Source organism: Strongylocentrotus purpuratus, unplaced genomic scaffold (genome assembly GCF_000002235.5).
Source record: "Strongylocentrotus purpuratus isolate Spur 01 unplaced genomic scaffold, Spur_5.0 spur5_scaffold_5, whole genome shotgun sequence".
NCBI lineage: Eukaryota > Metazoa > Echinodermata > Echinoidea > Camarodonta > Strongylocentrotidae > Strongylocentrotus > Strongylocentrotus purpuratus.
Window position 1 is genome coordinate 40755953 of NW_022145611.1, and position 18569 is coordinate 40774521.

The 18569-nt window shown below is 36.3% G+C and overlaps 1 protein-coding gene across 1 annotated transcript in view; it reads left to right on the plus strand.

Moving 5' to 3' along the window:
* The first annotated feature begins 4220 nt into the window (after window positions 1-4220).
* Window positions 4221-18569, plus strand: part of LOC576472 (galectin-8) — a 40088-nt gene continuing 25739 nt past the window's right edge. The window contains exons 1-2 of the mRNA XM_030999367.1: window positions 4221-4351; window positions 15734-15831. Coding sequence (XP_030855227.1) covers window positions 15775-15831 — 57 coding nt within the window. The 5' untranslated portion in view covers window positions 4221-4351; window positions 15734-15774. The remainder of the gene's footprint in view (window positions 4352-15733; window positions 15832-18569) is intronic.

Here is an 18569-nt window from a genome sequence, read left to right on the forward strand (position 1 = left end):
ATATGCAAATCAGCTGTCATATATTTCCTGCCAGTGTTAACAAATTCATATTTTCGCTACAATAAGAGGGGCCCTAAATCGACCCTTGTGGAATTCCACATGAAATATTTTGCATTTGATATTGATTATTTTCATTTACTGTGATTTTTTTTTCTCTTGGTCATTAATTTAAACCAAAAGAGGATCTGCATCTGATGCCATGATATACTATTTGTCTAATAATATTTCATGGTTTAAACAATCACATGCCTTTGAAAGGTCTATAAAAGAAACAGTGACTGAAATATCATTATCAGGCTCCACAGCTCTTGACATGGTTTGAGTTTTGTGTGTGTGTTTCGGGGTGGGGAGCCTGAAAAAAATGCATGTATATGCAAAATTGTGGTATATAATAATGTGCAATATACCGGGAAAACTGTTGATATTAATGATACCTCCCCCCCCCCCCCCCCCCCCCTCCCCATATAAGTAAGAGATATTCGTCTCCAGCAGAATCAAGAATCAAGAATATATGACAACGAAATTATTACATTTTCTTAAAATCCATACAGATGCTTCCAGGCTAAAAAAATGGAAGTACATGCAGGTTTAGCTTCATATCCCGAAACTAAAAATAAGACATAAGTACAAAATTTGTAAAGTTAATATCATGAGGGCTGAACTAGCAGCGATCCTAATTAAATGGGTAGCACGCATCACCAAATAGCTGTAGTAGTTTTAACTGATTCTAACTCGGCTCTAGAAGCCATTAGAAATTTCCATGAAAGCAGTATGATAGTCGAGATATATGAAAAATTAATGGCAATTAATCTATTTGGAATAGAAGTAAATTTTGAATGGGTTCCAGCACATTGTTGCCTAGCAGGCATTGAGGATGCATATGCTCTAACTATTAAAACAAATGGCTTCAAAAAACAATATAGACATTTTTGTCAATAAACAGACAAGAATTTTTAAATGAAATGAATGATTTTATACAACTGCATAGAGGAATTGTGGGAAACTACCGAGAAAGGCAGATAATTTATAACAAACAACGATATTTAAAATACACGGGTATGATAAAAGGTTTTTGTCGGAAGTATGACAGAATTTCCGTTTTGGTAAGTGTATACTTAATTATTACAATTACTCAATAAAAAGGCATAATACTGACCTTTGTGACAATAATTGTCATATTTTCGAAACTATTGAACATTTAATGTTATCATGCCCTAAATATGAAAGACAGAATCGTATGTGTCACAGACTCAAAACACAATGTGACGAATCCTAACCTAAAAAAACTAGTACTCGGAAAAAAAGAAAACTGCTCAATCATGTTAGCCTTTATTAAAAGGTTCTGGAAGATATAAAGAAATGTAAAGGAAAAGAAAAAGAAAAACAATTTATCAAAGCATGTTTGTGTCGTTATTATTTTTGTACAAGTTATGCCCTTAAGGCATAAAAGTAACAAAGTAAGAGTGAGAGGAAATAATGTATATACGAAGTCTGAATTAAATAAAATATGGCAGCCGATTAAATGCGCATACTATTTAAATATGAGACATCTTATTTATCATTAACTCTATAAATTGACACCCAAACTTCAAAAATATTAGTTCCAACCACTTTTAATATTAAATAACTAACAAATAATGAGTAAAGAGCACAAACTAATATAACCATCCATAACCTTGCACTATACGCCAAAAACAAAGGTCAAGGCAAGTCTTTATCTCACACACCGTAAGTATAGAGCTGCAGAAGAGAGAGAGAGAGAGCGCAAAACGCCCTCTCACACCAAGCCTGCATGTCGAAAATCATCGACATATCGATGGATAGCGCCAACAAGCTACCAAACAACAACACCCCCCCCCCCCCCCGCCCCCGGTTTGTATAACTTATGCAATTTCATTCGATATTGGAAAGAAGCAGTGTATTCCTTTAACCATTGCTGAATATGCTTTCCTATCAAATGTATTAATGAACTTGAATTCACTACGGCTCGCGATCCGAATCTCCCACTGTAAATTTTCGAATGCTCTTTAATTGGATATCGATTGCCTGATGTTAACTGTTAGCTTAATTACCTTAAAATCAAATTGAACAATGATCATGATAATGATTCAAATTCAAACGAAAGCGAACGACTGACAGTTAGTGTTACCTTAGTTTATATCTTCTCAGAACTTATTGATTAATCTATAGAGGTATAGAGATTGATCAATAAAGTTCAGAGAAGATATAAACCTTATTTAAACAATATTCTATCAATCATTACATGACTCGAGATTTAAAAAAAAAAACCTACCTTTATAGGCAACAGTGTTTACATAGCACAACAGAAGTACTCATCGGAAGTTGTATATTTGGAGTAAGTGGGGGTGGTGGTGGTGGTGGTGGTGGTGGTGGTGGTGGTGGTGGTGGTGGTGGTGGTGCAATGGAGGTCAGGGGGTGGCAGTATAGGAGTGGGTTGGGGTAGGCGTGAGTAATCTAGAGAGCAAATTTTCCGACAACACGTTGCACCCTAATCTATGCCCACAGATCCCTTCCCTCCATATAGTTTCACGATGTAGTAAGACCATTTCAAAATTCGATGTGTCCCTTTATAAAGCCTACTACAATTATGTTTCGAGTGCGATCCGACTTTGGTCGATATGAACTTTTTTTTTTTTTTTTTTTTTTTTTTTTTTTTTTTTTTTAAGTATTCAATCTTATTATGAAAAAAAGCAATGGCTTGTTCTAGTTTTGGGGATCTTTAATCAATTTCTCTCACGGAATCCCTATATAAAGACGTCTTGCATCTCTTAAGCCTTAAGCTATGATTTTCCAATTATATGTTATTGTTTGTTTCTTCTTTTCTAGAATTCCCTTTGATTTTTTTTTCCCCTGCTGGCAGTAAAATATCATTTATGTTTTCCCTCCTGTGTTGAAAGCATTTTCATTATTGCATAAACTTAAAAGGTGACTGGTGGGCTTTAGAGAAAATCTGTAATACCATTTAGATCTTATTTGATACAGATGTTCTCCAGTAATCATTTGTTTCACCTTCCTAAACTGATTTGATATAGAGCATTGGCTTTCCTTCCAATTATAGGCCTAGAGTGCGAAATAAGAGCCTTGTGTACAATCAGTTTTGCGTTGCTACAGAAGAACAAAATTATTGTTTGATGTTCTTGATAGAACCATTGGAGTCATTATTCAAAGCAAATTGAAAAATTTTCTTTCATCCTACACTGTCGCTCATAAAGTTTCCATAAATAAAATTAAAAAAGAAAATGCAATAAATTTTCAATAATTTATTGCATTTTACCCCGGTTCCAAAAATAAAGGATTTTTTTATGTTGGGGACCGGGGTAAAATGCAATAAATTATTGAAAATTTATTGCATTTTCTGTGTTTTTGTTTAATTTATGGAAACTGCCCCCTACCCTAGCCCCCGCTGCGTACAGTCATGGTTCAGTGACAAAGCAATGGCCTCGTAACTGTGAGGCCCCAGGATCAAAACCGTGTCGATGTGCTATATCAGTGCCCTTTTGTGGGGCATTAATCCTCATTACTGTCATTTATGACTTAAGGGCGCAGGTCCCCTAGTTGATAAGCATAGTAGCATACACATGCTTTAGCAGTCACACAAAACACACATTGTCAAATTATTATTCAATAAAATCTGAGAATATATACTATTATCTAGATCTATTATATTTAAATTATTTTTAAAATAATTCCATAAATTTGGGTAAAACAAAAATATTCCAACTTTATGAGCGACAGTGTATATCTTCTTTATTTTCCTTTTTCTTACTTGCTCTTTTCCACCCTTGCTCCTTTCCCTTTTTTTAAGGGGGGGGGGCGGGGGTTAGCAGCTATACTTTCTGTTTATTCCTACTTTTTCCTTTTCCGTTATCGTTCTTCTAATTCTTTCCTCTTTACCTTTCCCTTCTATTTTTACCCTCTTCCTTGAACTTTTCTCTCTCTCTCTCTCTCTCTCTCTCTCTCTCTCTCTCTCTCTCTCTCTTTCTTGCCTTGTGTTTCAATATTTCCTTCTCTCATTTTCCCCTTTCCTTTTTCTTTCCCTGTCCTTTCTCTTTTCTTCTTCTAGGCCCATCTCCTTCTTCTGCCTCCTTTTCTCGATCCTCCCCTTTTTGCCGACAGATCGCCGACGAAAATGAGGGCTGTCTGAGTCTCGATCGCAGCTGGCAGTCGTCGACTCTGACCTCTACCATGACTCCACCGAACAGGGGCGTGGCCTAGACTCCCCCATTGAGATTGTAGACTCTCGATCTTGCGCGCGATCGTGCAATCCCTTAGCAGCTGGTGCCTTGTTGTGTTGGGGAGAGCACGTTCATCTGAAGTCACTCCGTTTAATGTGAGTTATATCGTAATTTGTCAAGTTTATCAGTTCAAGTACATGTATTCATTTGGCGTTATCGTGGTATAGGAAACCAATTTCCTTCCCCCCCCCCCCGGACACTTCTTTAATTTAACCTAAAACCTCTAAGGCTCTAGCCTAGCTTTGTACTGTAGCCTAGAGTCTAGGCTTCTTCTTCTTCTTCTTCCAGTATAGTACAGTCCGCCGTTGGCGTATTATCGTACCTTGTTTGACTTATTTGACTTGAGGCTAACCAAAGGCAAAGGGCAATCCAAACTATAGACTAGATCTAAGTTGTAATAAGTTATTTTGTTTGAAAGCAGAAAAATAAGATGATGATGATCCACAGCACTTGTATTGCGCCATTTATCTGTTTTCAAACATTCAAAGGCGCCCAAATAGAATGGCGAAAGTTTGAAATAAATCGGACCAACATTAAGAAATTATGAATGTTTGAAATATGAGATCACTAATATTAGTCTCTGAGAATCTCAAATTGGCAGTTTGGTGTGTGGAATGTGATTTAGCTGCGGATAACTCTCCTGTGTAGCTATGGGGGTATTGATCTGAAAAAGTGAAAATCCTTGTGAGTTTTCTTGTATCTGCTGCAAATAGAGCGGCATTGTTTTCTGAAGGGATGTATAAATCGTCACATAAAGATCATAATTGAGAGACCAATACTAAAATAGCAACTAGTGGCATGAATGGCCTGTCATAGTTAAGTCCAACTTAAAGGCAAAGACCAGTTTTGGAAACGCCCCCCTCTCAAAATATGAAATGGAAGCATTTGACGAGAAACCGCCTATCTATATTTGGTAAGGTATATCTATTTGGACCGGATAGATATCGCGCATGTGTCAGGCATGTGTCGCGTAGTCCCATATACATCTTTCTTTGTACATCAGTGCTTGTAACTTTACCAAAACTGGGCCAAATTTCTTATCTTTTTGATGATTCCAGAACCTTGCAGTACACACCAATACTTATATGCTACATGATCAACCTTTTCTGATTGATTCCACAACGTTTCTTTCACAATTATGCAATCGCATGACCATAACTGGTCTTTATTTTTAAAGTCGATCTTATTTTTTGTGATGAGTGCTGAACTTGTGATGTTAATCAGTCTGTGATGAATTTGGGATTAGGGTGATGCAAAACTTTTTCATTCTTATATGGTATGGGTGCTGTGACGTAAAAAAAAACGTTGAAAAACGCTGCTGTGCGTAGACCATATGTGATTCATGTTTAGTGGACCTAAATTATGATGAATTGCAGAGAGATATATTATTAGAATTAGAAAGGGTGATTTCTTTTTTAAAGTGGAAAATGTAGGATATTGCTGATTCTACAGTTTCTGATACTTTTTGTTTGCTTAGTTTTTTAGTTCAGTTTTTTTTAGATTCCAAATGTCAAATGACATGGCAGTAGGCACAGCTATTCTTGCAGAGATACTCCATCATGCCTCTGTAAGAGATCAAATTAGACTCATTCCCTACTTGTATTTGTCACAATAGGCCAGTTTCGGCGGTTACGTAATGCGCGGTTACTGTAACCAAGCCCGACAAGCTTTGTCAAATCACCATTTTGAATCTGTGCATTGTGTATTAGACTGTCGGTTCTTGGCATTAAATTGCATTCATATCTTTCTATCAAAACTGCGTGTATATATATGAATTTCTGTTTTGGCCGGAAATGTCTTCCAACTTGCCATTCATCAAGCTGAGTTTCAGGCAGCTGCAATATTTTCTAAGAAAAAGAGGAGTTTCGACTACGGTATACACCCGAGAAAAGACTCGTTAAATTAGCGTCCGCAGTAGCGGACTAGCCTGCCCGTAGCCCCTGACCTACGGGGTCTGTGTCACTCGGTAGACGTGACTGTATGGGGAAATTACAACGGGCAGGATTTTCGTTAAGTGAACTAGTTGACGATATTCCTGACTTTGGGACCTATGACGTATTCAATTATCTAGTAGAGAATGTGGCGGACCATGCATTTATGATCGTCGAAAACTGAAGGCTTTTAAGAGTTTTGAAGACTTTCGATTGATATTTCCCGATGGCCATAGATTATGTGGCCTGGAGAAGCTCGAGTACAATCCTCCCTCTAGTTAGCTCTCGGCAGCTTATGATAGCGACTTGTGACTAGATTATACAGGTCAAACGGACGCAAAAAGACAGAACATACCAACTTGAACAAAAAGAAAAAATATATAAATAATAAACAAATAAAAAGTAGAAGTCTAGACTAGATCTAATAGAAAATGTAATAACAGTTTTATTTTTAAATGTTTTTTTTTAAATAATAATAATTGCTTCTTGAAGTTGAATAACGAAGGTCCGGCATAATTGTAGTCTAATACTAGACTATTAACTTTTATTTTATGAAAATCAAACTTAATTCCTAATCTTATTCTAAACAATAAAATTATTCATCATCCTGATTCTTCTTCCTTGCCATCATAAGGTTTTTTTTTATTACTTTTATTATTCCCTTTTTCCATTGCTCTATCATTCTTTTTCCTTGTTCATTGTTTTTCTTCATTTTTTCCGTTCAAAATTATTTGTTTATCATTATTCATCATTCTTATTCTAGCTCTCTGTCATCGGACGATATTATTTTATAAATATTATTTTATTAACAAAGACCTTATATATTATATTATTACCTTTATTGTCATTATTTCTCGTTGCTTTTGTTAATAATATTGATTCTGCGGTCAGTGCTTGCTTCTCGTTAGCCGTTTCTCGTCCGCCTTGAAATATAGTCCGTATCGAGGCGTTTCACAAACATTTTTTAATCCGTAAAATTGTTTTCATTTTGAAAATGTGAATCGCGCCTACACGAACACGAACACGTGGTACGCGCGCACACTTCTGCAAGCAGAGGTGACTGTGTGTGCGAACGAGTGGAAAATAGTTCATCACTTCTTTCATTTCTACGTCCTAATTTGTACTCAGATTCAAGCTAAGGTAAATGCAAAATTGAATGGAAATTACCGATAACGGCTAGCTAAGTTATATTTTGGTGCTTCGCTTTCTGTTTCATCACTGGCTTTCAAGCCAATATCGCTTGTATCATCGACCTCGTTTTTCTTCTTTTTGAGGGGGTATCGTGCGCTGCCTGTACAGGGGACTTGGCCGAACAGGTGAATCGCTAGTTCTGTACCAGCAATGCTTTTCTATTATTCTTGCCTAAGACTCAGCGATTTTAAAGATCAAATGTATGAAGAACAAAATCACATCTCAAAGATATTTATTATTCAAGTTTGAAACTGCCTCCTTTTTCTTCTCTCTCTCTCTCAAAATAGCGAAAACAAATGATACAATCACACCTAGCGAACACAGTCATGTATGGTATGCACGCAAAGTGTAGTCTGCTACGCACCGCGAGTTCTTTGCTTGTCCGACCCTCCGATTACGTAATGCGATTTAAAGGTCTCTGAATACATTACGAAACTGGCCTATTACTATTTGTTTCTCTAGTCTCTTTTCATACATATTCATTTCACATCATTTGCATAGTCATTTCATCCATTCATCTCCACCACATACCAACTCTTAAAACTAGAACAGGTGGTATGTTCTCTTCTCATTTACATATTTCCACCTTTTACTTATCAATGGTTCTCTTCTCCTTTTCGTTATGAATATTCAGTTTTATTCTTAAACCCTATTTTGCTATTGGTTGATAATGTATTTTTAATTTGAATATACTTTGTATGAGGCTGCACATGGACAGCATGCTAGAGGTACAATAAACAAGAAACAAGAAACTTCCCATCCAAGATGGCACAACCGGAAGAAGAGCTCGCTGGATGATGGAACTGCACTCATACTCATTTTCGATCATACATCGCCGTGGCAGATCTCACACTAATGCAGACAGAGATGCCAACTGTTCCGTTTTTGCTGTATTTGTTCCGTTTTTTCGCTATAAATATGGCAGTACGTTTTTTGTATGTTTTGTTATGTTTTTTTTATTTTTTTTTATTTTTTTATTTTTCAAATTTTTTTTAGTGATGTTTTTTTTCTTTCTAGTGATGTTTTTCTTAATTTCTGATCATGGGCTTTGTGACGTAAGTGTATTATGCACCTACATCTTAAACGATGCACGCAGGATGGTGATACGGGCCCCAAACTGCGCACATTGCGAACAACCCACGTGTAATGTATGCACGTCGCGCTCCGATCCTGGTACGTATACGTGGTACTGCCTGGTTTTTTAAGCTCCTCGATTGGGCGATATGTTAAGTTGAGAGATTTTTTCAAAAATACTGTTTTTTGTCCAAAAATACTGTTTTTTGCTCTTAAGAATACTTTTTTTTGTTGAAGAAGGTTGGCATCTCTGCGCAGATGCACTGTCCAGTCATGCATCGCCTTCAGATGGTGACTCACAGATCTCCCTTCTTCGATATCTCCGCATCTGTGCTCCCTGATTGCCACTGGACCTACAAGTTCCATTAGTACACAAACCAAGTCAACAAGACGTGAGCCAGAATCCTCGAACTCAGCAAGTTCTGTCAATATACCATCCCTTCTTACTTCAATGTCAGACATTGCTAATGAGGGTCTACTACCCAAGATTCTCCATCACCAACAACAAGATGAGGATATACAGGCCATCAAACACATGGTGGAGAAAAACGTCAAATTTCAGTCCCAAAGAAATTTGTCTGCTGTCACCAAGAATATGACGCTTCTTATGGCAATTGAGTCGGTTTACCACACAAGATGGCATCCTCTATCGCACAAAGACAGACAGACGGAAGTCAACCACTTTGTACCAAGCAGTTATCCCTCAAAGTTTGGTACGTGAAGAAGGGCTCCGCAGTCACCCTACTTCTGGCCATTTCAGTGCACAGAGAACACTTTCCAGAGCTGAGAATGATATGTACTGGCCATTCATGCATCGGGATGTTATGGACCACTGTGAGACATGCACAGCTTGCGAGTCATTCAGAAATCCAACACCAGGGGGCCGTTTCTCGAAACCAACTCCATGACAGTCATATCTTTGTTGGCGACCTACGGAGATGTCATGAAAAGGATAAACCGTTTCACAAAGCCATGACAGACATGATATCGATAAATCGCGATACTAGCAGCTCAAGAACATAGTCTTTGCACGATCCATTTGATTTATCAAGAATAACCCAAAACAACTTTTGGGGCTAAAATTGTTCAAAAAGGAATATATGCATATAAATTCTCCTAAAATAAATAATAAACAGTGTCATTATCAAATGTAGATCATCAAACGATTTGCATATTTCTGTAAAGATTCTTAAATTGAAGAAAAATCAGTGAGTGTTTTTTTATCAATACGTACTTTTTTGTTTATTGTGACGAGGAATTTTAGGCAAAATACCTTTTTTCAGCCAGTTTTTATTCTGGAGTCTCATAAATACTCGTTATATAATTGATTTAATATTGAAAATATAATTTGGAAGAAGTAATTAGAGAGGGAATAATAATGCACATAGGCCCCAAAGGTATGAGTTGAGTTTGAGTTTATTTTATTTATACACGGTAAAAGCCCGAAACAGTTCGCAGACTGGTTTCAATCAGGGCCGTGTCGATAAAAAACAACATAATCGTGACATATAAACAAAAGTAATATAACACTGACAGATTCACAACCATAACACGACAATAATAGGAAATAAGCTAAAAACACTTTACTTAATTAGAACTATATTGGTAGACCCAAAAGATAAGCAATTAAATAAGTTACATATATGATCACCATAATCTGTTTGCATATTTATATATATAAAGTAAAAACAAAAAGAAGTTTAACAAGATTATAAATAAGTTAAAAACATATTATGTATTCATGTTAAATATTAAATAATCAAACTTTAAAACAATAAACAAAAGAAAACACACATAATGTAGAATGTGTAATAATTGTGAAATTAAGACAAATGCGTATTCCATATTAAGTAGAAGTAAAATGAAGTATGGAATAATAATAAATACTTAAGAGCATTATGAATATGGATCAGTTAAATACTACATATATAATTGTTTTTGTTTTTAAAGAGACAAAAACTGATAACCTATTGCAAAGATCATATTGCACACGAATAGACATTTAAAACATATTGCGTAGGAGTAATATAACATAAATAACAATAATAAATAGGTTGAAATTATGAGATAAAAATTGTATACAACTATAAAACCTTAAAAACAAACAACAACAAAGCTCTCTTAAACTAATAAGTTAGCCCCTCCCCACACACTTATTTCGTATTACGTCAGCTTTGCCTTAAAAATATTTAACGATTTAGCACCTTGTACTTCATGTGGCAAGTTATTCCATGTTAAGGCCCATTTAAAAGATCTTTTCATAGTCTCAGTCTTTGGTCTTATTGTTTTCACATTATACAGACTTGAACGTGTATTGTATGTATGGTCAGCAAATATAAACCTTTCTACTAAATACTCAGGAGCTTGTTTTGAGACAATCTTATACATCATAATTGCTACATTCTTTGTTCTATTATTGTCAAGTGTATTCCAATTTAGTCTTGTTAAATTTTCATCTGATGAGGAATACCAAGAGGACCTATTAATTATTCGAGCTGCTCTATTCTGGATTTTTTGTAATTTGTTTTTCTGTGTACTTCCACATCCACCCCATACTACATCACAATAATTTAAGTGAGACAATACTAGTGAATTATAAACCAATTTCATTTCATATTCATTTACTATATTTCTTATAGATTTCAGCATATATAATCCGTTACTTGCTTTTTTATGAATAGTATTAATATGTTCTTGCCATGATAACCTTTCATCTAAAATTAGCCCAAGGTGTCTACACTTACTAACTCGAGTTAACACAGTATTGTCTATAGTAATGTTTAAATCATTATCTTTAACTTTATCCAGACGTTGCTTCGTACCGAATACAATGTATTCAGTTTTCTTTATATTCAAATTTAGTTTGTTTTGTATCAACCACTTTTTAACATATTCTAGGTCTTCATTAATCTTCTCACTCAATTCTATGGTATCATTTGCCGAACAATATATTACCGTATCATCAGCATACATGCTTACTTTATTTACTTTACTTTACAGTGGGTGAGGCCACGCGGCAAATCATTAACATGTAATATGAAGAGCAGGGGTCCTAAAATGGATCCTTGGGGAATTCCACATTCAACTGGCAAAAAATCGGACATTATACCGTTAACAGATGTAGATTGTACTCGACCATGTAAATAGTTCGAAAACCATAGCTGTGATGGTTCGTCCAACCCGTACATACATAATTTTCTCAATAGTAACACATAGTCAATGGTATCAAAAGCCTTTTTTAGATCTAGCATTACCGCACATACAATTTGACCTTCATCTATGCTTGTTAACCAGTCATCTGTTACATTTAGTAGAGCAGTAGCTGTAGAGTGATTGGGTCGAAATCCTGACTGGTAAATGCTCAACAATGTATTGGCATTTAAGTAGTCATAGATTTGATTGAAGACCATTCTCTCTAAAACTTTTGATAGTATGGGTAAAATCGAAATAGGTCTATAGTTACACAGTTCCTTAGACCCTCCTTTGTGAATCGCAACAATTCGGGCTTTTTTCCACACATTAGGTACAATTCCTGTGTACAAAGACGAGTTAATTATAGACGTCAGAGGCTGCACAATGTACGGGGTGACCATTCTAATCAGCTTAACTGGGATCATGTCACACCCCATTGCCTTTTTCAACGATAGGCTATTTAGTACCTTTAAAACGGCGTTTGAATCCACTTGTCTAAACTGAAAAGAATGGTGTGCCGGTGTTACTAAAGTCTCGTTAACACAATTATTTGCAGAAGGAATGTTTTTGGCGAGAGATGGTCCAACGCTGACAAAGTACTCATTTAGTTTTTGAGCAATAGTTTTTGAGTCGAGTATATCTCCTTCTTCATTTTTTATACATGTTATGCTATTACCTGACCTTTTACGTAGTAATAATTTATCCAACGCTGCCCATGTTCCTTTCACGTCATGACATGAGTTTTCAATCTGATAATGAAAAGTTTCTTTTTTACTTTGCTTAATTTTTGAAGATACATAGTTTTTCATCTTTTTATAATTTATCCACTCTTCAGTAGCTTTGATTTCATTGACATGATGTTCCTTATCCTTGCCTTCTCTAACATTTTTTTCATTTTCAGCACTTTCTTTCTCTTCGTTTTCTTTCAGAGTTCTGTCAATAGCTTTCTGTTTCATTGCGTCTCTTTCACGCATCATGTTCAATATGTCTGCATTGATCCATGGAGGTCTATCAAGTTTTACTCTTCTTTTTCGGACAGGTGCGTGTTTATCACAGATCCTCAATACCAAACGGTTAAACTCATTTAAAGATTCATTAGGATCACATGCATTAAGAACGATATTCCAGTTTTCATTCCTGAATTCAGCACAAAATGAATCATTATCGAATTGTTTGTAGCTTCTATAGGTGCTATATACATGTTGTGTTTTTTCGCTTTGATTTTTCCCCCATATGATATATACCAAGGAATGATCACTTATTCCGGTATGGATAACTCCGCTTTCGGCTACCTTTGAAAAATTTGAAACATAGATTAAGTCAATAAGTGACTTTGAATTCTGTACAATCCTAGTTGGTTTATTACTTACTTGAACCAATGAAAATGTATCACAAATCTCAGTTAATCGCATCGTATAGCAACTTGCTGGGCATGCAAGCAGGTCACAGTTCAAATCTCCTAGAACAATAATATCTTTGTTCTCATTGTCCAATTTCGTTAATATAGATTCGAACTTGTCAAACAAATTAATAACAGATCCCGGCGGTCTATACCAGGCAATTAATATTATGGGTGAACATTTAGGAAGACTTATTTCGACTGATACCATTTCAATATCCTCGGTCATGAGATCAGACCTGATTTTATGGTTAAGTCGGTTATCATTGATATATACAAGCACTCCCCCACCTTGTCTATTACGGTCCTTTCTGTACACGGCATAGTCATCAATGCGTATATTATCATCTGATATAAATTCACATAAACGAGTTTCATTCAATGCAATAACATCAAAATTATTTTCAGATATAATCACCTGTAAATCATCAAAATTAGAGCAAAGTGATCGTATATTTAGATGAGCAAATCGCAATCCACAATTTCTCTTTATTCTACTATGAGTTTTACCACAAAAATAACCACTCTTTCTCGAATCACCCTGGTTAGTGGTACTAATCTCATCATTACTAATATGAGAAGTGATGATTACATTGCTCTCGTTGGGAATAGAAGAAACTTCATCCTCATCATTGTTATAAGGACAACAAAAAGTGTCTTCTTCATCATGATTTTCGGAGATGAAAAGATTATGATTCAGTTCAAAATCATTAGAGTTGCAAAAAGATAACAAGTACTAAATAAAGGAAGAGCAGAATTTAAACTAGCAACGTTTCTCATATGAGATTCATGTGATATCGGTAACTCGGGAGAGAGATAAGTACGAGTTGAGAGTTTCTTTAGTGCATCATTATCGGCACAGTCTTCCTGGCCTGCTTTTTAGCAGGTATATGTATTTTTGCAGAATTTACGTTTGTGTCCAGTTTCATTGCAGAGGTAGCACCTAATCTTTTCTCCAAAACGGCAGTGTAGGTGCTTGTGATTTGTTTCTCCACAGTAAAAACATCCTGTGTAGCGAGGCGAAGAAACAGCATGCGCATAGCTCATTGTAGGAGGTTGCAGTATGATGGTATCCTAAAAAAAGACTATGGATCGACTATGGACAACGTTGTGTAACATTCTTATCTCTTTTATTTATATGTTATAGTTTAACGATTTGTGATTTAATGTTTATATTCAGCTTTTTAAAATATCTGTATAATTTGTATTATCACTTCTTCAAATTTGCATTTTGCATCCCAGAATATTACCTACCGAACTCGTCTATATTTTTCTCAGAATGATAGTGAAACTAATCGTACATTTCGCGGCCCATGGAATAGCAACAAACTGACTTGTGATGGCGCTTTACAGCAATTAAAAAGATATGACGGGTTCGGAGCAGTGACTACTCATTGTCGCGGAAGTTGTCGCTCATCTTGGCAAAGACGGCTTCGTGAAACACTTAGCTGAAAAGCTTCTCCACCTCTTACCCATTCCAGATGGTGTTTGCTGACATTGCAATGCTCCCTCCTTCTTCTAGTGGCTTTCGCTACATCCTTGTGGTTGTAGACCACTTTACAAAATTCATCAATATGTATGCCATGAAGGATCAGACAGCTGCAACTGTGTCAAAACACCTGTTTGAAGACTATGTCAGAGAACATGAACTACCAGACGTGCTGCATACCGATCAGGGCCGTCAATTTGAGTCTACTCTTGTTCACCAACTTTGCAAACAGCTTGGTATCAAGAAAACTCGCTCATCTCCATATCACCCCCAAGGTGCTGGTATAGTGGAGAGGACCAATCGTGTCATCAAAGACCAGCTTGCTATACATGGTGGAAAGAGGAGGTGACTGGATCAACATCTCAAACAGGTCGAGTTGGCATACAATATAACCGTACACTCGTCAACTGGGTTTACTCCCTTCTTCATGCTATATGGAAGAGAAGCACGTCTGCCTCACTCTCTACCTCACCATGACTTGAGATCAGCTAACACTCCTTACCAGTATGTACAAGACCTACGTTCCCGGTTACATCGAGCCTTCCAGCATGCTACCTCATGTAACGATAAGGCTCGAGCCAAACAGAAAGCAACTTACGACAAGAAAGAACAAGATGTACAGTACCAACCAGGAGATCCTATCTGGGTCAACAATCCAGCAATAAGCAGAAGCAAGTTGGCCCCTAACTGGAAAGGGCCCTACAGAGTTCTTTCTTCAGCACCATCTCAGCTCACAGTCAAGATTCAGAGTTTGGTTGCCGACGACAGGAAAGAGATGGTAGTGCACAAGAACCGCATCAAACCATATCGATCTGAGTGGAACCAGCAAACATCCACATCATATGATCTTCCTCACATCAAATACCCATATCTGTCAAATAAGCATCCTACCTTCACTCAACAAGATAACGTTAAGACCTCTCATCCTTTCGTCACGCCTTTGGAGGCCAGATGAATCACCATCCTGAGGGACTACAGCTACCCCTAGACAGAGATGCTCTACCCCCTGACGGAGATGCTCTACCCCCGGACGGAGATGCTCTACCCCCTCTGTGTATTTTTATGGGTTTGTAATTCAAGTTTATAAATCATACCACAAATTGATTCTTTTTCTGTATTACTCGCCAGATAATTAACAGATTAATTCAGTATGATTAAGTTTATTTCTACAGGAATTTGTTATTTTCTTTATGTTCTGCAGTCTCATCTTTCTCTGCCAAACTCCAATAAAGAACCGACAAGATGGCATACCCATACCCACAACAAGCTGGGGGACAGCTTCCATTTGTGCTGAATCCAGTAAGTATCTTCAATAAAATTAAAGAGATTATCTTAACTTTTTACACATTTACAAGTTGTTTCCTCAATTTTTAAGGCTATTTTGGGCAGTTTATTCAGTAATTTTCCAGTCTTTCTTCAAATGGATTGCCTACATTCAATCATTTGAGAATTGGATTGGATGTTTTTTAATTCCTTCATTTTCCAGTCATGCCTACATAGGCAGGCATACAAATCTTGGGTATCTTCTTGTCATAATCACATGGGTTATTACCAAATAACATGTGATACCAAAGGTATATAGGCATAAACTTCATGTATTTGACCTATTCTTGAGTAAGTTTGCACTAGAAAAGTAAACAACAGATTATATAGAAACTGTTTGCTTGTGTTAGTGTAAATTTTGCTCAATAGCCAGACATGCAAATCTAAATGTCAGACACTTGTCCTGAACGAAATAGAAAGAGAAGCTATAGTGCAGAAAAGTTTTAATTTTCTGGGAGGAGGAAGCTCAAATGCAGAAAGTATTCAATTAAAGTACAACATTTTCTTAAATCTAACAAATTTATTTACATATTTGAAGCTCTTCTTATGCATGTATTCTATCCTTTCTTCAATTTTTTTTTCCCCCTCTTGAGCCAACTTCATGAGTTTCGTTAAAACTGAATGATTTCATTGTATTGCTTATAAATGTTAGAATGCATACATGTATTTTCATGAAAAATAACACATTCTATTTAAAGGTCTATTTTTGTATTGAAATATATTTAATCAGGGCAACAGGAATCAGAAATACATTGTAGATACAAAATCTGTTTAACATCCTGGTCCTGGAAATATAAATAATGAAAATCACCAAAGCTCACAAGCTAAGGTAAAAACAATATAAATCTAATATACCGGTATAAAGATAATATGCATTAGAAGTAGTTTAAAGCAAAAAGAGTAACACTATAATAATTCAAATTAACAGTGGAAAAACATAAAATCACTTAGAAGGCATTATGATATCACCAAACAGATTAGAAGACGAGAAAAGATATAAGGAAATTGGTGGAAAGTAGAGAAGGAAAGAGAGAGAAAGAGAGAGAGAGGAATAAGTCATGTCAAGATCAGTTTATAAATAGGCAATGTATCAGACAGGTTTAGAAAATTTGTCCTTGTACATACGTTTAAAGACATCGATAGATTAAAGGTAAAGACCAGTATTGGAAACGCCCCAATTTCAAAAAATGAAATGGAAGCTCTTTATTACCAATCATGTGAAAGAATATGTTTTAGACTAATACATGATGATAAAAATTTTGCTGGGAAATCGCCTGCTAATTGATATATTTGATAAATTAGTTTATCTATTGGACTGTGAGAGATAAACGCATGTGTCGCGCACTTGTGCATAGTCCCATATACATCTTTCTGTGTGCAGTGCTTGTAACTTTACGAAGACTGGGCCAAATTTTTATCATTTTGATGATTCCAGAATCTTGCAGTACACACCAATACTTATATGCTAGATGATCAACCTTTTCTGATCAATTTTGTCAACTCCCAAATAGTACTCTCATATATAGTAGTTTTTCAGAGCAACCTTAAAATAGTTGAAATATTTCTGGTCATGTGATGAGCTCTCAACCAATCAAAAACCAATCAATTTTTGATGCAGGATATAATCATGTCTAGTGTCAATGGATTGCCTTTTCAATGAATTCATTATATTCAAAATTCCCTTTAGGATAAGATTAGAATCTCTGATATCCTCATATTTATAATGGTTCTAACAGCGTGTCCACACACAAAACAATTTATCCCGAAACTCTATAACGATACGTCGTATAAAGAATCATCGTATAAATTCCAGGATGTCCACACACAAGAAACGTCGTCACTAAAGAATCATCGTATAAAATGCCCCCTGTCCACACACAACATTTTCCGTGATTCTTTATAGAGTTTCGCGATAGTGATAAGAGGTCTGGTCTCATTTCGCTCGAGGTCACGTTAAGCCCCGCCCAGTTAGTTACACTAGTTACACTCCCCCTGTCCACACACAACATTTTCCGTGATTAGGCGTGATTCTTTATCGAGTTTCAGTTCGAAACGATGCCCAAACCTGCGTTTCGTTAGACTAGTTTCGTTATACGACGTATCGTTAGTGAGCGTCCACACCTACAATTTTGGTCGTAAAACTATCGCGAAACGGTATCACTATCGCGAAACGGTATAGCTAATCATGATTAGTCACGGAAAATGTTGTGTGTGGACAGGGGGTTAGACAATTACCCTCTGAAAAATTCCCCATAGGACAACCACCCCCTCAAGAACAATCACCCCCCCCCCCCCCACCTCGAAAAATTGCACTCTAGAATAATCATCCCCTGTGTGTACGGGGGGGGGGGGGGGTCTAACATGATATCTTGTCTGTTGACAATTATCTAAGGAGGTATTTGACCTAGGGGGAATTTTCAGGGGGGGGGGTTGATTGTCTAGGGGCAATTGGCCTGATACGATTTATAGTTGTTGTCAGTAGGAATACAATCTTGCTTCCCAAGACCCAACCTCCTCTTTTACATTTGTGTTCTATATATTATATTCAGTTTTATGATAGGGCTTAGACAGGGCATTGATAGAAGAGGTATACCTCTCAATATTGTTAAGAAATATGAGTTTTATTTTGTTTTCCAACATGTGTACTGGTAATATAGTTAGTATAATGGGATGATCCTACCCATTAAGTTTAACTTCTGAATTCTGAACAATCT